The sequence below is a fragment of the Pipistrellus hanaki genome (assembly GCF_964339955.1).
Source record: "Pipistrellus hanaki genome assembly, chromosome: 14".
Classification (NCBI taxonomy): domain Eukaryota; kingdom Metazoa; phylum Chordata; class Mammalia; order Chiroptera; family Vespertilionidae; genus Pipistrellus; species Pipistrellus hanaki.
This window is the reverse complement of record NC_140516.1, coordinates 3,930,554-3,956,685: the sequence shown is the minus strand read 5'-3', so window position 1 is coordinate 3,956,685 and position 26,132 is coordinate 3,930,554. Positions and strand designations below refer to the sequence as shown.

Genomic DNA, 26,132 nt, shown 5'->3' with positions numbered 1-26,132 from the left:
TCCTCCTCTTCCGTCGTGGGCTTGGCCGAGGCCCCAGGAGCTCGGGCCACACAGCCTGCTGCTCTGCAGGGCCTGGAGCAGCCAGCATGGGCTGGGCGGCCGGCATGCTGAGATCCCTCCTCCTCCTTCTGAGTAAGTGAGGGTGTGGTGAGGGGGGCAGGGAGGAGGGGAACTGGGTGAGCCTTTGCCCACTGGGGCCCAGTCCCTGAAGCATGGCTGTGTCCCTGTGGACAGATGGCTTTGCTCACTCGATGGACAGTGAGCATTGCTCTTATCTGGTTCATTCCAGCTGCAGCTCACAAGTGCTCCCGGGCCTGGGAGGACTGGGCAGGGTCACGTGGCAGAAAGCGCTCTGCTTGGGACCCAGATGCCTCTGGCTGTGACCCTGGGTGGCTCCATGGCCCACAGACAGCAGCAAACCTCAGGCCTGTGAGCAGCAGTTTCTGAGCCAACAGAACAGGTGATAGTGCTTATCTTTTAGGATAGCGTGCACATTACGTTGAATTTAATCAAGTCAAATCAAAATAATTCCACAAGATGGGAAAATTCAGGCCTGTGGATGCCCTCTGCAGTGGGGGCGCGTCTGCCAGGGAGGGAGGCGGCCGCTGCCGCAGAGACACCTTTGCTTCTCAGTCACCTCTGAGCCTGGGCCTCAGGGAAGGACCAGGCAGAGGCAGAGGCACGAAAAGCGCCGCCAGATCTGGAGGGAGCGGTAGAAGCCAGTGACACAGGAAGAAGCCGAGAGCAGCAGAGGCGAAGGCACAGCGGGCGTAGAAAGACGCTAGAGGGAGGCAGCAGAGGGGCCAGAGCCATGCAACTTGGCCAAATCCCCTTTGCCAGCAACGTTCCCTCTTAAGAAGGCGTGGCACCCTCGTGTGACAAGGATGCTCTCCCAGAGCGAGCCCTGGACCAGGACACAGAGGCAGCAGGCGGCCCACAGTGACTCACAGGAAGGGACTCTGAAGCTGGCAGCAAGCCCCACGGAAAGCTGACAGACAGACAGACAGCGCAGCACCTACCACATGCACCCCTGGCAGTGGCAGCGAGGGACGGTGAGCCCGGCGAGCAGGACTGGGCCCGCAGGCAGCCCGTGCCCAGTGAGGCGGCAGGAGATGGCAGCGGTTCTAGCCCGCTCCAGCTTTCGACCTACTTAGGTCATCTGTGCTGCGGGAAAGGAAGTTAGGTTTAAGAAACTCACCCAGGAAATGTGCAGATTACACAAATAACTACAAACAGGTAGTAAGCCTTTACCATGCTCGAGCTCACCAATCAGAAAGGGAGGTTCGGTGCTTCCCCGGTCCGCTAGGCTGCAGTCCCCGGTAAACACCGCCTGCGCTCGCTCAGCGCCCGCAGCAGCTGTGCGGCGGCCGCTCTCCCTGCGTTTATGAGAGAGGCTGTTCGGACTGGGCCGCGGTACCCAGCCAATGGTGCCTGCAGAACTCCTAGCAGAGAAGGTTAGGAGTGAGCCTCTGCTCCACCCCCCTGAGCAGCCACCCTGGCCTGACCTGGCAGCTCAGAGAGGGCAGGCCACTCCTCTCCGCGGGTCTGTGACCTGGGGATGCTGACAGCATGCGCCCAGGGCTGGGCAGGGAGGTCACGCGGTCCCGCCTGCAGAGCAGCCAGCACGCAGCCAGCACGCAGCCAGCACTGACAGGAGCTGCACATTCACCAGTGGATGCTCAGGGAACGCATTGATCCAACCTTCCCAGAAGGCAATCTGGCAATAACCCAGAAATCGCAACTTCAGGATTTATCTTAATGACATAAGAGGGCGAAGCTCCCCAAATATTTAATAGACTGTTACCCAGCATTGCTGACCACAGGGAAAGTGGAACAAGTGGTGAGCATAGGAGTCCGGCTCGGCCCCTCTTGCTCTGTGGCTTCACACACTGCCCGGGGTGCTGAGTGAAAGACAGCTCTCAGGGACCCGCATGCACAGAGTGCCACGGCCAGCCCGGCAGGCACACTGCGCCTGTCTGGTGACTGTCTGCTCACCTCACCCAAACCTGACTGGCAGAGGGTAATAGCACCTTTATTCTTTCCATGAGTAGGAGGATCAGGCATTTTTTTAGTTTCTCTGTATTGAAATTTTTCATAATGAACATATATATCCATAATTCCAAAATAAATTTCTGTGAACAAAATAAAATAACAAGGCAGTCCATTGAAAGCAGCAAGGGAAAGGGTTTCCCCTCTGTGGGATGCTGGGAGGAACCTACAGGGTCACCCCGTACAACTTATTAATGAGTGGCCTGGGAGGACTGGTGCCAGCCGGTCCCCCCGGGGTGGAGTGAGCGGCGGGAGAGGCCTGAGGGACCACTAGAAAGGAGCATCTCTGCCTGGCACCCCCATGGCTTTGGGGGACCCCACACACAGCAACTGGAGAGTTTTTAAAACACAGTTTTTTAATATCCTAAAAGTAATTTTTGTTATTAATCCTCACTTGAGGATATTTTCCCCATTGATTGTTAGAGAGAGTGGAAGGAAGAGAGGAAGTGTGTGTAAGTGGGGGGGAGGTGTGGAGAGGGAGGGAGAGAGAGAGAGAACGAGAGAAACATCCGTGTGAGGGAGACTCATGATTTGCCTTGACAGGGAATTGAACCTGTGACCCTATAACACAGGCCAGGGCTAAAAATACTTTAAAAATATAACAAACATTCATGGGCCCAACATCATGAATGAATGAACACATTTAAAACTTTGGTTGTTTTAAAGGTAAGTGTATTTAATAGTATCTAGATGATAAGTTGACATATTCAGCAAAGAAACCACATCAGAGATGGAGGTGAAGCCTTTTGGCTCCCTCCTCTGTCTTGCTTTGCCCTCCCCTGGCCCCTGGCGCCTGGAGTTGGCTGTACGTCCTTCCTGTGCCTTGTTCTAGGTGGTAAGACGTGACCTGGGTGCACACAGCACACTCTGACCAAATGAACCAGACGTACCGGCTGTAGCTGCCTGTGTCCTGTCCTGACACTACATGTAGCGTGGCTGTCCATCCCGCTGCTGGTGGGCTGAGGCGGTTCCTAGCTCCCCTAGCAGCCCCCGGGTCCTGCCCGGCCTCGGTGCAGTGTGGTCCCGGGGGCGCACCCGGGAGGGCGATGCTGAGTCATGGTGTGCACTGTGTTGGTTGTTGCCAAATTGCTTCCCGTCAGGAGGGCCGGCTCTCTGTCCTCACAGACCCAGCCATACTCGCTGTGATCAGACTGCTCGTGTTTTTCTGGTGGGAGGATTGTAAAATGTTATTGCCAAGTTTTCAGGTTATGTGTTCCTGATTACTAATGAGAATAACCACTTTCCTATATTTACCACACAGTTAGGTTCCTTTTTCTGTATATTTCATTTCAGTTTTATTTGGTTATTGGTCTTCTGTGTATTTTTTCTGGATATTAATTATTTGTCTGTGCCATGTGTTGCAAATATTTGCAAATATCTCCTCTCAGTATGTTGTTTATCTTTTATCTTTGTGGCATCCTTTGCTTTGCAGAAGTCTCTAAATGTTATATAATCAAATCTATCAGAGAGAGAGAGAGAGAGAGAGAGAGAGAGAGAGAGAGAGAGAGAGAGAGAGAGAGAGAGGGAACTTTCTTCCTGAGCCATTTGAAAGTAAGTTGTACACACATTATTTTTTTATTTTATTTTATTTCTTTTATTTTAGCCCCTAAATGCATTCCTGTGTATTTCTCCGGAGGTACTCTCTTACATAACCACAGCACAGCGATCAGCTCAGGAAATGTAGCAGTGACAGATGCTGTTACATAACCGCCGTGGCCCCGGCTGACCCACGGCGGGCGCCCAGTGCAGCTTCGCTGCGCCTGAGCCAAAGCCGCGGGGCCCGCACGGGGCAGCCACGCCCATCGCCTTCTATAACCTTACAGTTCGGTCTTGCTCTTTCTCGACGCTGGTGTTTTAGACGCGTCCATCCCGTCCTCTCACAGGACACTTTCACAGAACCGTGGGGCTGCACCATATCCTGAGGGTTGGACTCTGGTTTCCCTTCCCCACCCGGGAACGGCCCCCTGCCCGCGTCCTGCGGTGGCACACGGGGAGCCGCAGGGCACCAGTCAGAGAGAGGCTGGTGCTTTGGGCACAATGACAGGAGACTTACAATGAGGCTTTGGCTTGTACTTGTCACAATGCTAAATAATTATTTGCGACTTAACCATCAAACGATCAATATTTTTAAAGTTTGCTAAGATATTGCTCTAAGAATAGCAATTGAAAACACCTGATAAAATTTCTAGATATTTTATTAGAGGTTTGCACCTTCCTTTTTATTTTTATTGATTTCAGAGGGGAAGGGAGAGGGAGAGAGTTAGAAACATCAATGATGAGAGAGAATCATTGATTGACTGCCTCCTGCACACCCCACACTGGGGATCGAGCCCGCAACCTGGGCACGTGCCCTAGCCAGGAATCGAACCATGACCCCCTGGTTCATAGGCTTAACCACTGAGCCACCGGCTGGGCTGCACCTTCCTTTTGAAAAGCTGGCATGTGATATATTTCTATGGACTCTAATTCCAACCCAAATGCCAGCCATCTGTCTCCATTTTAATCTGTTGGATAGCACCCGCTGAAATCTATGCATTACTATAATCACGTTAATAAAAGAAATACAATATCACTTTAATTATGTTCCAGTTGCCTAAAACATCCTTCATTAAAAGAGCCAGAGTTATTGAAGAGAACAGCCTTTTCCCTCCCCTTAATTTATAATGAAAAGATGGCAGAGGCAGGGTGAAGAGAATTAAATTCGTTTTTATCTTACAAGTCAAAGTCATCACTTTATTCCTTGGCTCAGAGGTCCCTGAGATCTTTGTAAAAATCTTTCCTGACAGCTTTCCCGGCTCCAGGTTCCTGCCAAGAGGATGGCTCAGATGGTGTGCGGATTCCAGCGAGAGAGAACTCTTGATGAATTGTTTCTTTTTCTGTGTAACAAATCTCCACAAATGTGCCACAAGGACGGAATACCCCAGGTCTCTCTCTCAGAAAGGCAGCCTGGGGAAGGAGGAGCTGGGCCCCGGGAATCGGGGAGATCTCCTGATAGAGGAGACTTTTCTTCATGACCTTGCTCAGTTTCTAATTGGATTGCTTGTGTGTGTGTGTGTGTGTGTGTGTGTTTAATTTTGTGTTGTCTTTAAGTTCCGAAGTTTAAGAGTTCTTAATATATTCCATATAAGTCCTTAATCAAATATATGATCTGCAAATATGTCCTCCCAGTCCCATAGCTTGTCTTTCATTCTCTTCACAGGGGCTTTCACAGCCAAACGTTTCATTTTAATTAAGGGTAATTTACTGATATTTTTATGGATCATGTTTTTGATTTGTGCACCAGTTCCTTGGCCCGGCCTGTGCCCTCTTGCATTCTGGGACCCCTCAGGGGATGTTAGACTACCGGTTTCGGCCTGCTCCCCACAGGCCATTGAGCGTCACAAGTACTGGTCAAACAGTCAAATAGTCGAATAGTTGCCTAGGCTTTTATAGATATAGACCAGAGGCCCAGTGCACAAACTCGTGCATGGGTTTGGTCCCTTGGCCTGCCCATTGATAGGGCAGATTGGGGCCACCAGCCAGAGGGGAGGGACTGTGAAGGTTGACCAGCTGCAGAAGGTTGGCTGTGGGAGCACACTGACCATCAGGGGGCAGCTCCTGGATTGAGTGTCTGCCCCCTGGTGGTCAGTGCACATCATAGCTACCTTCGTAAGGATCATTTAGGCTTTTATGTATATAAATGTGTCTGGTATTTTGCCAATAACACACAATCTTGATTTCTGTAGGTATATGTGTTTTAAGATGGGAGAGTAACTCATACATTATTCTTCTTTTCAAAAAAGTTTTTAACAATTCTTGTTCCTTTACCCTTCAAGAATCTTATCTATAACAACAAAAAATTTGCTTGGATTTTGATAGAATTACATTAATTCTTTATCAGTTTGGGGATAGTTGACATATTTTCCATGAATTTTGTAAGTATTTCCATTTATTACTTTTTTTTTAATTCTCTTATCAGCCTCATAGAGTTTTCCATAGGAAACCTGTACATGTATTATTAGACCTGCACCCAAGCATTTCTAAGTGACTGTGAATTGTGTTGTATTTGTGCTTTCTCTTTCTATGTGTGATTGTTAGTACACAGACATGCAATCGATGTACGTGTCAGTATTGCACCTGGCTCCTTGCTGAACCCACTTATGGTTCTCAGAGTTATTTTTTAGATATCTTGGGATTTTCTACATAGACCATGGGACAGTGTGTCTTCCTTTCTACATGGCATGCTTTTTATTTCCTTTTCTTCACTCATTGGGGTGGCAGGACCTTTCTGTACTACATTGAAGAGGCTTGGTGATGGCTGATATCTTTGCCTTGTTCTTGAACTTACTGAGTCATTATCTTGGTTCTCGCTATTAAGTATGATACTAGCTGTGGTTTGTGTGTGAGTGTGTTTGTGTTTTTTTTAGAAGTTGAAGAAGTTTTCCTCCATTTCTAGTTTTAAGAGAGTTTTGTTATGAATGTATGGAATTCTGTCAAAGGCTGTTGCTGCCTCACTAAATATGACTGTGCGGTGTGTATCTTGTTTAGCGGGTTACTAGAGTGGAGTACATTGCTAGGTTCTTGATATTGATCAGGTCTTGCATCCCTGAATAGTCTCCGCTGGTCACACATGTAATCCTTTTACCATGTTGATTCTATTTGGTAACATTTTGGTAAGGGTTCTGGCTCTGTGTTCATGGGAGACCAGTCTGCAGTTTTCTTTTTTGCATTATTTTTGTTTGGTTTGAAGGTTACACCAATGCTGTTGTCATAAAAGGAATTAGGGAGTGCTTCCTCCTCTTCTCTTTTCTGGGTGGGATTGTAGAGTGTTGGTGCTAATTTTTCTTTAAACATTTGCTAGAATTCTACCACAAAATGCTCTAGAGATGCAGATTTCCTTTGGTGGAATTTGTAGATTATGAATTCAATTTCCTAAATTTGAAGTATCTATTTCATATTTGGTGGGTTAGTATAACTTGTACTTTTTTAAATTTTTCTTTCTTAAAATCCTCACCCAATGATCTGTTTTTTATTGATTTTAGAGAGAGGAAAGGGGAGAGAGAAACATCGATTGGTTACCTCCCATATGCGCTGGGACCAGGCATGCAGCCCACAACCTAGGCATGTGCCCTGACTGGGAATCCAACTGCAACCCTTTGGTGCACCAGATGACCCTCCGACCCACTGAGCCACCAGCCAGGGTTGTGACAGTTTGTACTTTTTGAGGAGTTTTATATAAGTCATCAGGTTTTTATGTATGTAGAATTGTTCATGGTATTTCCTTCTTTCCATTCCTGATGTCTGCAGGTCTGTGGTGATACCCCTGCTTCATTCTGATATTGGTAATTGATGTCTTCTCTCTATTTCCTTTGTTAATCTTGCCACAGGTCTGTCACTTTGATTAAGCTTTCAAAGAACCAGTTTTTTTGTTTCACTGATTTTCTCTATTATTGTTGCTTTCAATCTTCATTGATTTCTGCTCTTGTTTTATTACTTCCTTCTGCTTGCTCTGGCTTTATTTGATATTCTTCTGGTTTCTTCAAGTGGAATATTAGATTATTAATTTAAGATTTCCTCTTTTCTAATGTAAAAATGGCATTCAGTGCTATAAATTGCCCTCTCAGCACTGCGTTAGCTGTGTCTCACTTTGTCGGACCTTCAGAGAGGGCGCCTGAGGGGACCTGAGACCACAGAGAGCAGAGACCTCCTAGGCTCCACCTGAGCCACAGGACGTAGTGTGACCTGCAAGCAGCCTGGATCACTGTGCCCCGTTCTCCCACAGCCCCCACCCCCACCCCAGTGCCCATGTGAGATTCCTGTGGAGACCAGCAGGTGGGGTTCAACTGCCCATTAGGGTGTGGGACCCTGAGAGGGCACAGTACCTGCTGGTGTTTCCACAGAAATGAGGGTTATGGTCCCCAGGAGGCAGCCCTGCCCTGCCCTGCCTTTCCCTTTCCCTTTCCCTTCCTCTTTCCTCTTTCCTTTCCCCTTCTCCTTCCCCTTGTCTCACTCCCCATTTCTCACCTTCTCCCACCCGCAGGCCTCAGCCCTCTAGAGGCCTCTGCTGGGCTCTGCACCTTGTCCTGACATCCAGGCCAGGCCCTGGATGGGGGCCTGCCTCCTCTCTGCCGGCCCTCCTCCCCAGAGCTGCCCTCCCTGTGCACTGCTCTCCACATCTCCACGCCTCCAGCGTGTGGAGGACCCCTCTGTCCGTGCCCATTGTCAGGGATCTCACAGCTATTGGGCTGGGCAGGCTCGGTGGCAGCCAGGCAGGGCCCTGAGCTGGGAGTCCTGGGTCTGCTGGATAGTGAGGGACCCAATCAGATGTTTTGGCTCCAGGCACCATCCTCCTCCCACAGAGGGCTCCTGGGGGCGCTTTAGTCCCTGGAGAGAGGGGCACAGAGGAGCTAACCTCCGCTAGTGAGTGTAGCTGGTGCTTGTGTCTCAAGCTCCCCTGGCGGCCAGCCCCTCTGGCCCCTCCCATGCTCAGCAGCCCCGGCCAGGTGAGGCCTTGAGCTCTGCAGGCGGGACACTTTGCATGTCACAGCCCCCCAGCCAGGACGGCCCCGCAGGGGCGGCTCCCTCGGAGGACCCGGCCTGGGTCTGCCCTCCACAGCCTGGGAAAGGGCTGATCCTTTTGGCTCTTGAAGCTGCGTACTGAAGCCCAGGTGTGAGTCTTTAAGAATTAATTAGCACAGATTGCTCAGGACAAACGAAGCCAGCACAGGGTTTGGTACCGATGGTTTTCTGAAATTCCGAAGCTGTTTCTGGCCTGGAGGCTTTTCCTGTGCTTCCTGGCCCGGGGTCGGCTCTCCATCTCCCTGGCGTCCAGTTCCTCCCCGGGCCTGTCCTGGCTGGCAGCACCCCCTTCTCTGAAAAGCCCCGAAAGCCTCATTTCCCTTCTTCCTGCTCCGCTGACCCTGGAGCTGCCTCTTTATCCCTCCGCCCTGGTGCCCCCAGGCCTCCTGGCCTTGGCTCCTGCCCCTCCTCTGCTGGACTCCTTCCCTTCCCTGCCTGTCCCCATCTCCCCCTCCCCCCCACACACACTTCACCAGATCCTACCTGTCCTTTCACTTTTAACCTATGACCTCCGACCCCTCAGGCTGCGTGGCTAATGGCTGTGCATTTGCCAGTGTTAGCAGGTCCACGCGTGGCCTCCCTTATGCACTGCCCTCTGCTGGGCACCCCTGCTGCTGGCTGGGGCAACAGGAGCTGAACTGGGGTGGGAGGGTGCTCGGGCTGGTCCAGTGTCCTCTTTGCATCCATGGCAACAGGGACGCGTCCCAGGACGCCACAGCCTCCTCAGAGCATCTCTGCTTTGCCATTCTCCTTCCTTTGCTTTCTGTCTCGAGACTGCGCAGCTAGGGCAGCCGTGGCTCTCTCCAGGCCTCTGTGCCTTCAGAGGAAGCAAGGTCAGCAGAGCGGATGGGCGACCCGCCCATCCGAGGTTTGGCAGCTGCAGTCTCTGTAACGAGCCGGAAGGGCATTGAGGAAGAGCAACTCCAGGTGGTTCCTGGGCTGTGACAGGGAGTCTGTGGGGTCTGCAAGGCGAAGCTGGGCCAGAGGAGGCTCTGTGCTAACCCAGCAGCCACGGCAGCAGGAGCTGCAGAGCCCAGACCTGCCCCCTGGGGTCCAGCATCCTGCTCTGGGCCTCCGGCCCCTCCAGGCCACGGCTGCCACATTTGGGCTTCGTGTGCCAAAGAGCCCACGTGGGCACAGGGGGAGGGGGGAGAAGGGACACTGACCTGGCTTTTCTGAGAAGAGGACTCATCCATGAGCTCTGAGGGAGGGACAGTGGTGTTGGCACCCCGGCGCCCAGACTTGCAATGAGAGAAGCAGGCCTGGGGCTTCTGGGAACCCCGGGCCAGCTGAGGTCTTGGGGGGGCTCGACGCAAACGGCAGAGAAAAGGGAACTGCCTTGGGGAGTCCTCTCTAATGTGAGGGGCTTATACCCCATCTTTAGATGAGAAAAGTGAGGCCAGGGTCAAACTGTGTGTGAAGCAGAACTGTGCTGTCCCCTTTCACTGGGCACCCCATTTCCGTCTCCCTGCCCTCCAGCGTGGCCCTGGCTTGGGACCTGGACCACGGCTCCCATACAGCCCCCAGAGGCCGCAGGAGATTCCATGTGCGCCCGACCGGGAGCGTGGGTGTTCCGTCCTCAGACGGGGAGGCCGGGTGATCCGGGACCAGCAGAGACTCGGGCCTTTAGAGGAGAGCAAGAGCTCCGGAGGACAGGCGGCCTCGCTCAGAAGGGCAGAGGTGAGGGCGCAGAGCGGCAGGCACACCACTGCCCCACTGCTCCACGGTGCCCACTGCCCTACTGTCCCACTGCACCCACTGCCTCACGGTGACACTGCCCCACTGCCCCACTGCCCCACTGCCCCACTGTCCCACTGCCCCACCGCCCCACTGCCCCACTGCCCCACGGCGCCACTGCCCCACTGCCCCACGGAGCCACACTGCAACCACACAGCCGCTTCTGCCCATTGGGGTGCCGCAGAGTGCGCCCCCACTGCGGGCGGGCCCAACAGGGGTGCACAGCATGGGCTCTAGATGTCAGGACGGCTCTGCGAGGTCAGATTCCAAGTGAGATGGCCAAGGCCTCGCTGCGCCTTCCGCTCTCTCTCTCCCAGGAGCAGGGAGCAGGCCTGCTGGCCGCCCTTCCAGCGGGGAAGCCGGACACAGGGAGCCACGGGCCCTCCCACACTCCCTCTTGCAGGAGGCTCCTTCCTGTGGGGAAGCACTTGCAGAGAGTGGGCTGTGCTCAGCAGGACTGAGGTGGGAGGGGCTGCAGAGAAGGGGCTGGAAACCAGCTGTTTTTTGGGGGGGAGAAGGAGGGGAATTGGTGGTAGAGTATCAGGTTCTCTGGCAACAGCATGTCCCAAGGGGCATGAGGAAGAAGCAGAGACCCTAGACTCAGCCACAAGTGCCGCTGTCACCTTAGCAAACGGAGGCAGCCTCTGGCAGGCAGAGCCTCAGGTGTGTGCCCGGCGAGAGCTCCTGAGTCCAGGGCCGACCTGGGCACATGCAGACACTGTGTGGGCGAGGCCACCCTGGGACCTGAGTGCCCCCTGTCCTCACCCCTCCCCGGGGAGAGGCAGCCTCTGTGGCCTGCCCCAGGCAGCAGCAAGGCCAGTGCTCGCCTCGCTCCCCTCTGCTCCTGGCTCAGTGCGGACCGTGCATGTGTCTGCCGGCCGGCTCGTTCCTCCTGCCCCCGGGGAGACCAGCCCTGGGCCAGCCAGCTCCTGCTCAGCCCAGGGACTCTCCCCTGGTTTGAGAGCCTGTCCTCTGAATGCTGAGCTCCCTCTTCCTGTCTGCAGAGAACCCAGAGACTCCCAAGGGCAGTGGCTCTGGCTTCCTCCTGTGTCTCTCACGGATCTGACCGGCTCTGACTTCCTCCTGTGCCTCTCACGGATCTGACCGTGGGAGCCCTGAGAGCCTGGCCGTGCTTGCCGGCCCCCCCTCCCCCAGGGCCCTCCCTCCTCCATCTGCTTGCAGAGCCTGGGAGATCAGCGCTTGGTCTAAGGCCCAGGAGGCAGGCGTGGGGTCAGCTAGCGAGCTCAGCATGGACCTCACACAGGGGCTCCCTAGAGCTCAGGGCGGAGACAGAGTGCAGGGAGGGCTGCCTGCAGGGTCTCCTCCCCCAGGAGGGAAGGCTGCCCCCAGCAGCTGGCCGGCAGGGATTCCTGGGGAGGGCCGTGGCCTGCCTGGGTGCCTGCAGCTGTCAGGGCAGTGGCCGGGGAGGGCGCTCCCTCAGTCCCTGACCCTGGGCCGGAGGCAGGACAGCCTGGAGAGCCAGTTTGGGCCCAGGCTGTAGGGGCGGCCTCCGGGCTCGGGGTGGAGCATGGGGTTGGGGTGAGGAATAGGGGTTAAACCGAGTCCCAGCCGTGGGCTCCCTGCCAGAGAGGGCCAGAAGCTGAGAGTCTAGATCACTGGTGGGAGAGGCTGCGGAAGGGTGCTGGGTGCCAGGCCTTTGGACACTATACATCCTTCCCCCTCTGCCTCCCCGGCTCCTGCTGCAGGCTGAGGTGGCGCAGCCTCCGTGTGTCCTGTGCGCACGTCTCCTTGTGTCTCTGTGTTCCTAGCTCTCTGCTCTTTTCACCTCACTTACTCTGACCTGTGTCCTGTCTTCTCTCTCTGCCCCAGCTTCAGCCTGGCTGCACTGCATCGCGGACCCTCTCTCCGGGCTGGGTGTGGAGGGGGCTCTGACGTTCCAGCAGGACTCCAAGATGCCAGGAGGGGACCAGGGCCCCTCTGTGCCCCGGAGGGTGCGGCCATGCAGGAGCGGTCCCTGCAGCAGGCTTTCCCGCCATGCGGGAGCCGGTGGCTGGGGACAGGCTCGGGCCCCCCAGCCCTTCCTGGCCTGCTCACAGAGCAGTTCCGCTTTAACAGACTCAGGGTTTCCTTTCTTTGCAGATGTTGGAGGAGCTCAGGTGTTGGCAACAGACAAGTCCACTGGGACGGAAATTGGTAGGTGCCCGCCCAGCTGTTCTGCCTGGGAGGGGAGGCGGGTGGGGCTGCGGGCTGGCCTCTTAGCAGCTGTCACACATAGGAAGGGCGGCACTCACCGCCAGACCTGCCGAGTGGCTAGTACAGCTCTCTCCCCGACATTGTCCTGCCCAAGAGCCTGTCCTCAAAGGGAACGTGAGTCCTTGGGCCACCTTTGTCCACACTCTGATGTGCAGCGCCCAGCACCCTGCCCACAGCCTGGTTCCCACCGCAGGCTCGGCCCTGCTCTGTGCCCAGGGCACTCTCTCTGCACAATCAGCTCCTCTCCCTCTGAGAGTTCACTGGGCAGGCAGTGACCTGTAGAGAGCGGCCTCCTGTCAGCCCAGACCCGTCTCTGGCACTAGAGGGAGCCCTGAGCTCCCCAGCGGCCAGCAGGTTCCCGGGCCAGGCCGCATCCCCTTGCCTTCAGAGCTCATCAGAGAGCAGGCGGTTAACACAGCTCGCAAAGGGCCTAGTGGACGTGCAAGCCAGGAGGCCTGAGGAGGCGGGGGGAAGAGGCTCCACAGCAGAGGAGCCCCGGGTGGTGTTCTGAGAGGAGGGTCTGGGTCAAGGAGCCGGAGCCTGTGCCCTCCGGAGAGTTTGGGGACGTTAGGTCAGCCTCGGTGGGTCACACGCATGGCCTGGGGCTTCGTCCAGAATGTGACAGTCGCCTGGAAGCCCTTTGCAGGTGGCGACCCTCGGAGCCATCGTTCAATGTCTCCTCCCTCAGACATCAAGTACGCCCTCATCGGGACGGCGCTGGGCGTGGCCATCTCGGCGGGCTTCCTGGCGCTGAAGGTCTGCATGATCAGGAAGCACTTGTTCGATTACGACTCCTCGGACCTGAAATGCACCAACGCGGGAGGCAACGGTAAGGACACGGCGCTCAGCCCGGCTCCGTCCCCGACAAGGGTGGTTCCCGGCAGCCACCCACAGGGCACCAGGGCCACTGCAGAGCGCCTGGTAGAGACAAACTGGAAACCACGGGCGCAGAGAAACACAGTGACCCCATCCCGCCTGTCTTTCTGTCTGTCTCCGGCTCTTCTCCTTAGTGGCTTCCGATGTTCCTGAGAACAGGCTTCCTGGGTGGGAATGATGAATGTGATCCCGGGGCAGTGAGGCTGGTGGGCGGGAAGGGGACTGTGTGGCCAGTTGCATTTTTTCAGAAACGGGGAGTCCTCGGTCCAGGACCCTTCGGTTCTCAGTGTCCTGCGGGGCACAGCGCACGCAGACACGGAGCTGTCAGTTTGTGTGTGGCTATTGAAAATATTGTTTTAGAGAGAGAGGAAGAGAGAGGGAGAGAGAACATTGATTGCCTGCCTCCTGCACTCCGCCTACCAGGGATGGAGCCCGAAACCTGGGCATGTGCCCTGACCGGAATCGACTGGCAAACTTTTGGTGCACGGGACACAACCGAGCCACACCAGCCAGGGCAGTTTGTGACTTTTGATGGCAAAATGCAGCAGTGATTGACACCCTTCTTCTAGGGCGGGGCCTGTAAAAGCCACGCCCATGTCAGGGATGATGGCATGACGGTGCGGTTTTCCTTGAGGCTTCCTGAGGGTGAGGAAGAAGATGCCTCACCATGTCTCCGGAAAACGCGGTGATCTTCTGTGAAGACATGCCGAAGGCGTGGGGCGCGGGTGTCTGCCAGGAAGAGGGGAGCAGCAGCTCTCGGGACCTTCCTGAGATGCTAGCCTGGCGGATTGCACCAGGGGCTCCCTTTGCCATGGGAGTCTGTTTGCCATTGAATTTGTATCCCTGCGACCAAGGAAGGAGGGAGAGCAGCAGCCTCGTCATCACAGAGCAGGCGCAGATCAGACCCTGAGGGCCAAGCTCCAGGGCCGCAGCTGGAGAAGAGGCCAGGGCGGTGCTTAGGGAAGGCTCCGCCTTACCTGCCCGCTGGGCTCTGCGTTCTCCTGGGCAGGAGCTGGACAGAGGCTCTGGCAGTGCTGGCAGGGAGGAGGGGGTGGGGGGCACACAGAGCCCTCAGCTCAAGACCGCTGCCCCAGTGGCCCACTCAGGGAGCCTCTCAGTCCTGCCGCTTCCAGCTGGCTCTGGCCCCTCCCCGGTGCCTGGACTGAGGGAGCTGCCCGGGGACCACAGCGCCTCCTTCCTAACGCCCGCTTTCTCTGTTTAGATACCATCGCGCCGAGGAAGAGAGCCTCAAGGTAAGGTTGCGCTGTAGGACCGCCTCCCTCCTGCTCGTCTGTTCTCTGTTCTCGCCCTGCCTGGCAGCCCAGCCCTTTCCGAAATGCTTCCTGGGGAAGAGGACGCACCCGTGCCCCCTCCCCCTACTCCTCTGGTGTGGGCGGGTGTTCTGAGAGGGTGTAGTAGCCAAAGGGGCTCGCCCGCCCCTGGCACTGGGCACGTGCTGCAGACCACGGGCCACTCCGCCCCATGTAAGAACTGACTTGCTGTCCTTTGGTCTAACTTCTGGACGACGGAGGGAACGCTCAGACGGAGAGCCGGGCAGAGTGATCTCGCCTCCCCCGTGGGTGAGCCAGCTCCCTGGGACAGCCAGACGCCTCAACACTGGTTGGGGCTCTGAGTGAGGGAAACTTAGTTTTGGATACGCCGGGGCCCCTGGAAGTCTCCAGAGTTTGTCGCAGACTCTGCTGCAGAGACAGCTTAGAACTGGAATTCACAGCAATGTCAGGTGTCACCATGCCCGCCGCTCACCCTGTGGCGAGTCTGCACATGGCCGCCAGCAGGTGGGCGCAGAGGCTGTGACCATGTGTGACGAATGACGGACACACGTCTGAGTCTGGGGAGACCTGCTGTGGCCGGTGCAGCACAAGCATGTAGTCCTGCTTTCCTGGTTTCCTGTGGCTGTGTGATCTGTCAGAGGGAACGCTCCATCATGCGTGTGTGCGTGTTCTGGATCATTCTGACACGCCAGAGCCAGGGGAGGTGACTTCCATGATGCAGGCCAGGTGGCCGATGGTCACTCAGCAGCAACCCCTGTGCCTGCGGGTCAGGGAAAGGGACGGCAGCAGCAGGAGGACGCGGTGGTGGAGGGAGGAGGGAAGAAGTGAAGGAGGAGAGGTGGGGGGCTGGGCCTCGCTGGGACGGGCCCTCACCATGTAGGAACTGCTCCTGGCCTGGGTCCTACGGGAGCCCCACCAGCGCAGGGGTTTTTGGAGCGAAGGGAGGCACAGCTCAGGGTTCTGAAGCTGACACTAGGCTGAGTGGGGAGAAGTTAGACCAAAGGACAGCAGGTCAGCTCTTACAGCAAAACTGCAGGTGCTCTGCCACCAGGACGACGTGCTAAGTCACTTATCAGAACATATCACTAGCAGGGTGAGTGATGTCTACCCTACTCTTCTGCTTTGCAGGTCAAATCTCAACTTCTCTGAAAGGTGAGTTGGCTGCAGATCAGCACTGACTGAGGGAGACAGACAGGCCTGACCCTTGGTGCCTCGCCTCTTGCCACGAGAGCACAGAGGCCACCGGCCAATGGCAGGCGTCCTGGGCCAGGGAGGCTGTGAGACCAGGAACCAGCATCTTTTAGGGACACGTGCGGGAAATCCTAGCAAGATGTAAAATGAAGCTGTGGGCATTTGCCTGCTTAGAGCTGAGAATACTGCATTTTGCAACATAGATCATTTTTTAAAATATATTTTTATTGATTTCAGAGAGGAAGGGAGAGGGAGAGAGAGAGATAGATAGAAACATCAATGATGAGAGAGAATTATTGATTGGTTGCCTCCTGCAAAATCCCCAGTGGGGACTGAGCCCACAACCCAGGCATGTGCCCTAACCAGAAATTGAACCTTGACCTCCTGGTTCATAGGTCAACATTCAACCACTGAGCAATACTGCTCAGGCCATTGATTTTTAAATTTTATTTACCAAGACCTCCTCTTGACAGAGGCCTGTCAAGCAGTTAGCCAATTTACTCCATTCAATGAAAAAAAATTCCAAACTTTTCTCTGTGTCATCAAGCTCTCAGTTTGGCGTCGGATCTTCACCTCTGCTTTGGGCTCTCAGTGGGCAAGGCCTGCAGGGGCAGGGGGGCCTGCAGAGGGGGACCTGCTCCCCAGGAAGGAGGCACCTCCTCCGGGTCTATCCGGATCCTCAGGCTCACACTCCCAGGGCCTGCTGGCCGGCCCTCATGCACTGCCCACTGCGCTCACTCTCCTTTGTTGGGAAACATGGTAAACATACCGCAAAGCTGAAAGAACTGAGTAATAAAAACAGACACACACCCTTCATCTAGAGTCACAGGTTAGCATTTGTCGTTTGTCTTCTCTGTATACACCTATTTCCTCTGCTCCACGTAACAACTGGCACAGACACAGGGCATTGCATTCCTACATGCCTTATCATGCTACCCTCCCACATGATCACCACGCAATGACCGTGATTAGAAAAATGAGTAATTCAGTATCATCTACTGCGTAGCTCATATGCAAAGTCCTCTGATGGTTTAAAAAGCATCTTTTATAGCTCTGTTTTCCTAAGCCAGCGTCATTGCATTTTATTTTGTCTCTTTTTATTTTCTCTCGTTATTGGACAACATTTCCACTTCCCTCCTATGCCAGCAATTTTCAGCCTTTTTTATCTGATGGCACATAAATAATTACTAAAATTCTGCAGCACACCAAAAAAATATATTTTTGCAGATCTGACAAAAAGTAGCTGTCGTTTTAATTCACTCACCCAGACAGCTGTGTGGGGTTGGCTGCTGTCATTTTTATGGCCATCCCAGGGAAGAGGGCGGTGCCAGAGTAAATGCCGGGCAGTCCATGTTTAAACGTTCTGAGGAGCACCTAAGGCGCTGTCATTTGGAAGTACCCACGCCTGTCCCCGTCTGACGCCCCATTTCTGATTTGTTAGGTTCTGTTCTCCTGAGTAAATCCAGACTGAGAATTTTGTGGAGACTGCTGCAGAGGGGACACTTGTATCGTCTGTGGTGCCGCCTCAGGGGCACCCAGGCCAGGCCCCTCCGTGGGTGGGGCTGTTTGCTCACTGGTCAGGGAAGCACCTGCTCAACTCCACAAAGCAGAGGGCAGCTTCCCCTGGGAACCAGTCAACGGTCAAAGGTGGTCCTTGGAGTCCTGACTCCCAACAGTTCCTCACCCAGTGACTTAACATCCTCACAATTTACGTTTGAATCAATTATTGCCTAGGAATTACAAAATACTGAGTTTCTAATTCTAGCATTCCTTCCACACTCAATAGCTGGCATTCACAAAGGAGGAATTTTTCTCCCCCAACACATTTTCTTTTATCCAGTTGTTGAACACAATTCCTATGAACTTCAATGCATTTTAACTCATTGCCATCATCAATCTTTCTCATGCTCTAATTATCCCAAGCTTATCCAGTAAAGTCACTTCTTCGTGGCTTTTACAGGACCCCTGAGGCACTTAGCGTTTCCTAGACTTGGACACAACACAGTATCCCCAGTGCACCTTGTGCTGTTCCTGCTCAGACTGGAATCCGATTTCCCCCAGGGTCCCTCCCTCCAGCCCTCCCTTCCTCCCGTTCCCTCCTTTTCCCTCCCCTCCCTCCCTTTCCTTTTCTTGATGTGGAGTAGTTTTCAGAAACCAAGGTCTGGGCCCAATGTGTGCTCATAGCTACTGAGGCATTACTGCTTCTACACCCTCTCTGTGGACAGTCAGGAAATGTTTATTAAAATAACGAACTCAATACCTAATGTTCTTCCTCAGCTCTTCTTACTTTATATTTCCCCTGGCCTCCTCCAGAGTGAGAACCGTGCTTCTCAACCATATGAAGGCTATCACTCGTTTGTATCATATAACACTCCCACTGCCAGGGTTACACAGTGCACAGCTGCACACTTGCTTAGTAACGTGAACATTCCTTTACAGCTCCTCTCTCTCTCTCTTTTTTTTTTTTTTTTTTTTAGAATTCAGCCTCTGTGTGCACAGAGTATTGTGTCCAAATTTAATTTACTTCTCTTTGTGGTCGCATTACCGGTTTGACCCAGTGAGAGACATTGGATTGAGTCTGTCTACTGTGTTCATGTTTTCTTCCTAATCCCTCGGTGTAATTGTGTTTTTGAGCTTGAGGAGCACGCACACCCCGGTGTCTTGCTCCCACCCCATCCACTCCACCAACCTTCTTATTCACTGCTGCCTAGTATTCCATGGTGCAAATGTACCACAGCTTTTTATCCACTCATCTGCTGGTGGGCCCTTGGGCTGTTTCCAGATCTTAGTTATAAACTAGAGGCCTGGTTCACAAAATTCATTCACTGGTAGGGTCCATAGTAGTATTTAGGTGAAGTCTTCAGGGTTTTCTATGTACAATATCGTGTCATCTGTGAATAATGATAGTTCTACTCCCTTCTTTCTAATTTAAATGCCTTTTATGTTTTCTTCTTGTCTGATTGCTATGGCTAAGACATCCAAAATTACATTGAATAAGAGTGGTGAAATTGGACATCCTTATCTTAGGGAAAATGGTTTTAGTTTTTGTACATTGAGTATGATGTTGGCTATAGGTTTTGATATACGGCCTTTATTATGTTGAGGTATGATCCCTCTATTCCCACTTTGCTAAGAGTTTTTATAAAAATAGGTGTTGGATTTTGTTGAATGTTTTTTCTGTATCTGTTGATATGATCATGTGTTTTTTGTCTTTCAATTTGTTTATGTGATGTATCATGTTTATTGATTTGAGAATATTGTATTATTCTTGCATCTCTGGAATAAATCCTACTTGGTCATGGTGTATGATCTTTTTAATATTATGTTGTTGAATACAATTTGCCTATATTTTGCTGAGGATTTTAGCATCTATGTTCATTCGGGATATTGGTGTGTAATTACAAATCTGTTTTTGTGTGTCCCAGAAGAATTTTCAGATTTTACTCTCATGGGTTTTTCACATTTCCATTTCTGTTTATTCCTAAATATTTGATTTTTTTGTTGCTTTTGTAAATGGAGTTTCCTAATTCTCTCCTCCTTGGTGATTGATTGCTTTGGATGGGTTTTGCAGGTTAATATTGTAGCAATTGCCTTATTGGATACTGTTATTGTTTGCATTAGTTTCCTTCTTGATATTTTATTTGTCACCTTTATCATGTTCTAAATTTTATGATGGCATGCCAAACTGTAGATCTTTCCAATTCTTATGCCTGTAATTGCTTTCTCCTCTCTGATTGTATCTGCTCTGACCATCAATGCTAAATAACAGTGGGAACAGAGTGCAGACCTGTTTTGTGCCTGATGTTGGTGGGAAACACACTAGTGCTTTCCGTGAAGTAAGAGCTGGCCTGAGGGCTGACGTACGCTCCTTTGATCACATTAAGGAAGTTCCCATCCACTCTTACCTATGAGTGTTTTAAATCAGAAATGTGTGTTGGATTTGGTCAAGAGTCCTTTCAGCATGAGCAGGCATTAGCTTACCCGGTCACTCTCCTGAGCAAACCGGGATGTAGAGATAGACCCTTTGTTGTTAGTGTTTTTGTTTCTTTCCCTCCTCGCCTTGGTGATCTGCACACTTGTAGGATGTGGTAGAAGACTCGGGTTTATGCCACCACTACAATCCTACAGTCTCCAAAAGACTCTCCTTCTCTTCATACCCAGGCTAGGTCTGCAGCCTAATTTACCTGCTAACCCAGCCAACGAGGCTCTCCCGGGTCCTGCCCAGTTTTTCTTTTCCTGTGGGCTGTGGCTGGCTCTCCAGGGCTGGCATAGCCACCCGGAGAGGGCCTGCTGTCCTTCTGGAGAACAACTTACTCTGTGGGGTGGCTCACAGATCCCTGTCCCCAGCTCTGGGCCATCAGGGATGGGAGGAGATGGTCTCTTAGCTGCCCATCTTCTCTGGGCATCAGGAATTCAAGCGCAAGTGCTGGCCAGGGACAGCCCCTGCAGGTCTTCCTCTTTATAAGACCTAAAGGGCCCTTTGAACTCAGGACTCATTAAAGGCAAAAGGAAGAATGAGCTTTTGCCTTTAATGAGTTGCCTTTAATGCCTTTCTGTTGAGCCTGGGCCTCTAGACCAACTTAAGCTCTAGGTCCATCACACCAGTACTTTCAAGAAGAAGCGCTTCACCTGACTGCAGTGAGGCCCAGGCTGAGAACCCCTTTCTCCACTTGTCTTCCTATGATCCTTGCTTGTTTCCAACTGCTTGTTTTCCATCGGCTCTGCTGCCTTTCAGCTCAGCCTCTCCCTTGCTCTCCCACACATGGGCAGGTGAGTACCTGCCACCTCTCTTACGGCCGTGGACTGGCTTGTCCTTTGGTGTGTTACTCTGCCCCATCCTTCTGCTATTGTTGCTTCTTCCCCAAGGGGAGATGTTAATTAAACATCAAGATATTAAGACTAAATACACACAATGGAATGGCATAAACAAATATGAAATGTAGGCAGTAATATGTTTTCCTTACAGCTATAGATAATATTTATGTGAAACTAAGTGTTGAGGTGAGTTCAAAATGGAGGTGTTGGCGAGGCTCTTAGCCGGGAGGACCCTGCTTTCTACTGTATTGCGATCTGGTTTGGTGAGCTCATCTTTTCTTCTCTGTTCCTGGTGTCTAATATACACTGAGTGGCCAGATTATTATGATCTCTGAATGCATAATAATCTGGCCACTCAGTGTGTATGTGTGTGTGTGTGTGTGTGTGTGTGTGTGTGTGTGTATTAGAGGCCTGGTGCATGAATTCATGCATGGATGGGGTCTAGCCAGCCTGGCCAGGGAGAAGGGACATGGGCGGTTAACCAGTCTGCTTGCTAGTCAAACCCCTGGTCAAGGGGACAATTTGAATATTAGCCTTTTATTATATAGGATATACACTGAGTGGCCAGATTATTATGCATTCAGAGATCATAATAATCTGGCCACTCAATGTATATCTATGCTGCTGTTCCCTCCGTCAAAAGCTGATGCACTAAGCACAGCATACCTCACCCTCCGTTACAGCATGTGCTTCAGCCTTGAAGGTATCACTTTCCAGTTACATTCCCGCAGGTCTGTCCTCCTATTCCTCTTGGTATCTGCCCAGATCTTCAAACTCTTCAAGTTCTCAAAGTGGCTCTTTCCCTTCAATGTGCCTATCACCCATGGGGAATGGCTTCTTCCCTTTTTGTCATCAAGGTGGGCGGGGTGTGTGGTCTTGGTTTGGTAGCAGAAACAGCCTCAGGGGGAGCCTCACCTGAGCCTCTCCTCACTGAGCTGCAAGAGGAAATGCCCCCGCTGATGTGCTGATGACCCTTTCACGCTGGGTAACTGTGTGTCACATAAGCTCATGCCACGTTAGTTACAGCATGGTCCCTCTGTCAGTAAGTCTCCCATGGCTCTCTTCCTTTCCAGAGAGGCACAAGTGATCGAACTCTGAATGCACAGCCACTCCAGGAGGGGCTTGGCAGTCTAGACAGCCATCCACGGCAGCGTGGGAATGTCTTGAATTTGAATGTCAAAGCTGGTGATGGACTTCAGTATCCGGGCAAATAATAGCATGAACAGAGTCCTTCATGCCCTTGTCCTGGAGGAAAGCATCACTTCCCTTCTGCAAGAAGCTCGCCGTAGAGGGAGGCATGAGCACTGCGTCCAGGAGTGAGGAAGAATGGAAGCCGGTCAGGCTCTCTCTGCCATGGTGCCCACGCTGAGCTGCTCACGCTTCCATGGTGGCGTTGACTCCACGTCACTGGAACCTCCCCACAGAAGGTGCTCAGGGAATGAGAACCAAACTCAAGACACAGCGTCTAAAGCACCAGCATCTTGGCCACAGGAAGGCAGCTTTTTCCAGAAATGTTGGCCTCACCTTCGTAGCTGTCAGAAGACTCCCCCAGGAACATCCAGGCGCCCTGATGCCCGGAGACCGTGAGGCAGTCTCTCCTCCTACAGACAAAGCACTGATCTTCCAAAGGAGAGACGGCAAGCTGGGCTGGAGTGAGAGGACAGGTCGCTGGCCACGGGCTGACAGGCAGCCGGGCAGCCTCATGGCGGGTCAGCAAAGGATTGTGTGGGAAAGCCGATGCTGTGCCTGGGAGAATGCTATTCCAGTGTTCGCGATCACTGTTCCACTCACAGGATTATTGCCTGTTACTGTTACCATGTGCATACCTTGTCATGGAGAGGCTCAGGAAATATCTCACTGTTCCCATCAATGGAAGGCTGGGGCCCAGCCCTGACCACCCGGCTCTGCCCTGGCCACCCAGCTCTGCCCTGGCCACATGGCTCTGTCCTGGCCACATGGCTCTGCCTGTGATGTGACCTGCGTTGGTGGCTGCAGCGGGAGCCCTCTGTGCCTCGCCCTCAGCAGACACTGTGGTTCTATGGATGGTGCTCCTTGGGTTGAGCCACTCTGCTTGTGTGTGATGACATATGAGCTCCATCACCACGAAGTGCTGTGTTATGCCAACTTGCCCGCATTCCCAGGACATCTCTCCTCTGACTTGATAACAATGTAGATCATTAGCAGCCTTTGTTAACTGATAACCTAGAGCAGGAATGCCACAGTCAGACCCAGTTTTCTGTGTGTAAGAGAATAAACCGTCGTGTAAGCCCTCTGCTCATCGATTTGTTTCTTTGGCAGCGTTTTAATGAAGATATCTGTTGTGAAAGGCAGAGACACCTGTGAACGGAAGGCGATGCCTCAGAATGCCCAGTAACCCTTTCATTTTCTGTGGACTCGACAGGACTATGGGGTCCGCTCCTGTCCCACATCTGCCACCTTTCCCCAGCTCCTCCTCTGGGCTCTGGTTTTGCTTCCCTTCCACAAGGCCTCCTGTGGAGAGCACAGAGAAGTGTGGGGGCCACTGCTCTCTCCTCGGGTTATAGAGGCTGACAAGCCCAGAGGCTAAAGGGGCTGGGGACCCTTAGCGATGGGTCTCCTGGGTTATATCCGAATTCACGCTCAGTGGCAGTCCTGAGCCATGGGACAGCCCCTCCCCCCCCATCCCCTACCCTCACAGCCCTTCGCCATGGGACCAGCTCCTGGGGGTGGAGGCACTGGTGGGCAGACCTTCTGGGCGTGCTTGAGCGCAGCCTCAGAAGTGAGTGTGTCTGTGGATGCGATGTCTTCAGTGAGGCCATTCCGATGGCCTCGGGCTGTGCGTGGGGAGCTGCTAGCAGAAGCCGGGGGCCGGGATAAGCCCAGAGCTCATGCAGGTCCCAGGCAGCCTATTGCGGTGGCAGGCCGTCCTCCCTGCCACAGCAGAAGGGGCAGATGGCACGGGAGCACCAGAGGAAGAGCCGCCCTGCATGGGGAGGCGGCTGCAGATGGCTGTGCTGATGCCAGAACCTGGTGAGCTGGGGAAGGTTATCTGGCAAGATGAACAGATTAACCTGTATTCATCTCTATATCTACAAACTTAGTTTTAATACATACACTAAATCCATACACAAAATTATATCAGTTTGTGTTTGTGCTCTTCCTATGTGAGTTAAAAGTATACATAAGAAAATTATATAGTCTACAGTAAATTCTATTCTAGAGTATATGGGGCTTGCATAAGTAAATAAATGATGTCCTTTTTCATCATCCAAGTTTAAAATAGTTGAGAGGTAGACAAGCAAGCAGATGGAGGTAAGAATATCAGAGTTGTGATTTTCAAGTAATTTATGACATGTCAACATCACTCTTTACCCTCAGAGCCCTGGCCCCCTCCAAACAAAAGCAAGAGTGGCTGGGCAGGATGCTGACAGCAAAGGCGCAGAGGGAGGGTAGGTTTGGGTGCTGTGTGGAGGTGAAGAGGCAGGACTTGTGGACAGACAGACTTGGGGGCGAGGGAAATGCCATCTCAGCACCGCCATCCTAGGTCCGGTGTCCCTGCGGGTGGGGAGGACCAGGCGCCTGTCTTGGGAAGGTCTGCAGCTTGTCTGCAAGCACGAGGCAGCCAAAGCACAGGCTGCATTTGGAGAGAGCATGAGCCCACGTCCTGCAGCTTCAAGCTTGTGACCTGGGTTACAGACACACATGTTGAGGTCGCTCCAACACGTGCTCCGGCACCATGAGAGAGCACAGGGCGAGTCAGCGGAGGCGATGGGGTGTGCAGACAGGGTGCTGAGGGTGGAGCCGAGGGCTGAGGCCTGGACATGAAGCCGAAAGGGCCAGGCCCGCTGTGCCCTGCGTCTGTCCTGCTGGCTGCTTCTCTCCCTTCTGAGTGGTTTGTCATCACCCCAGCTGCGTCAGGTTAGGTAACCATCCTTCAGAGCAGGGGTCTTCAAACTATGGCCCGGGGGCCACATGCAGCCCCCAGGGGAGTCTGATCCGGCCCGCCAGGTTTTTTGGGCAGTGAGTGCAGACAAGGTGTTACAGTAGGAATTAGTAGTTTATATAGTCCGGCCCTCCAGCTCTCTGAGGGACCGTGATCTGGCCCCCACTTTAAAAAGTTTGAGGACCCCTGCTTCAGAGAATAGGATTTGTCTGTGTGCATTTCCCCTGGGTGACGCCCTCTCCCAGGCTGCGTGCAGGGCGCAGGGCGGTCACTCAGGCCACCAACTGTCAGCCTCACTTAGTGCGTTTGGGTCTGAGTGTTTGTGGTCCTAGAAGTTCGGTGGTCAGGCTCTCTCCTCAGATGTGGCCTTCTGAGCAGTCCGGAACGATGGTTGAGCATATAGGCTCTCCTGCCACACACTTCTTTGTGACAGGACAAACTATGTAACCTTGCTGTGCCTCAGTTTCCCCGTTTGTGAAATGGGCTAATAGCTGTCCCCGTTCTATAGGGTCTTTGTCGGCATTCAATGAGGTAACTCCCATAAACCTCTTACAACACTGGCACGTCATGAGCACTCAGCAAATGTGACCTATTACTTACAACGTGTGTGGGTCCACTTTGACCCCATCCCGAAACCCAGGCACTGAGATTAAAAAAGTTTTCATTGTCAGTGAAATTTCAGGTGAAATATATAATTTTAAAGTACATTTTATAATAAAAATTAATTTTAGAATCGTTTTAGGTTTCCTAAAGGTTGTGAGTGTAGTTTGAAGAGTTCCCACGAGCCCCACACTAAAGTAACATCTCACACGGTTCTGGTTTATATGTTGCAACTGATGACCCAGGACGATTACATTGGTGTCCATTCAAACCTGGACTGAATTGGATTCCTCAGTTTCCCTCTCGTACCCCTTCTCTGCACGAGGACCCCCCCAGGACACTGAGGGCATCGGTACTCAAGGCTTCTGTGGTTGTGATGCTTGCTCCGACTGTCCTTGCTTTGGATGACTTTGACCTTTCAAAAACATGCTGGGTGGGCATTCTGCACAATAAGAATCTCAAACTCATGGCCCGCAGGCCACATGGGGCCTCCAACAAATACTTTTGCGGCCCAGCCAATATAATGGTACGTAAGAAACGTTTTATAAAAATTACAACAGCGTTCGCTAATAACTGATTACTGTCATCGAGTTGCATTCATTTCCCTAACACGCCTTATGCGCAGGCGCACCATTTCTCTCCACTAATACTACCGTAGCAGTGAATATTTTAGCAGACTACTGCCACGTCATTAGTCTTGGGCTGATTTGTTTGGTGTGCACAACAGAAAATATTTCACTTTTGATAAAAATAAGTTTATCTGTGTTATGCTTATTAATTTGTGTAGTTATTCAGTGTCTAGTAAATTAATGTTCAAGAAAAATATTAATTTTTATTAAAATGTTCTATTACTTTATGCTAATAATTACTCATTTATT

General features: G+C 52.6%; 1 protein-coding gene across 4 annotated transcripts; it reads left to right on the top strand.

Annotated features, from left to right (window-relative positions):
* The first annotated feature begins 14 nt into the window (after positions 1-14).
* TMEM273 (transmembrane protein 273) lies at positions 15-26,132 on the top strand. 4 transcript variants are annotated; one of them, XM_084903926.1, is made up of 6 exons: positions 26-132; positions 12,445-12,498; positions 13,247-13,387; positions 14,657-14,687; positions 15,855-15,878; positions 25,397-26,132. In XM_084903926.1, the coding sequence occupies exons 1-6, from the start codon at positions 87-89 to the stop codon at positions 25,533-25,535; spliced, it is 435 nt and encodes a 144-aa protein (XP_084760052.1). In that variant the 5' UTR covers positions 26-86; the 3' UTR covers positions 25,536-26,132. The 4 variants fall into 4 exon arrangements, with proteins under 4 accessions (XP_084760054.1, XP_084760052.1, XP_084760053.1 ...); XM_084903927.1 differs by lacking the exon at positions 25,397-26,132 and adding an exon at positions 21,806-23,012; XM_084903929.1 differs by lacking the exon at positions 26-132 and adding an exon at positions 8,593-8,698.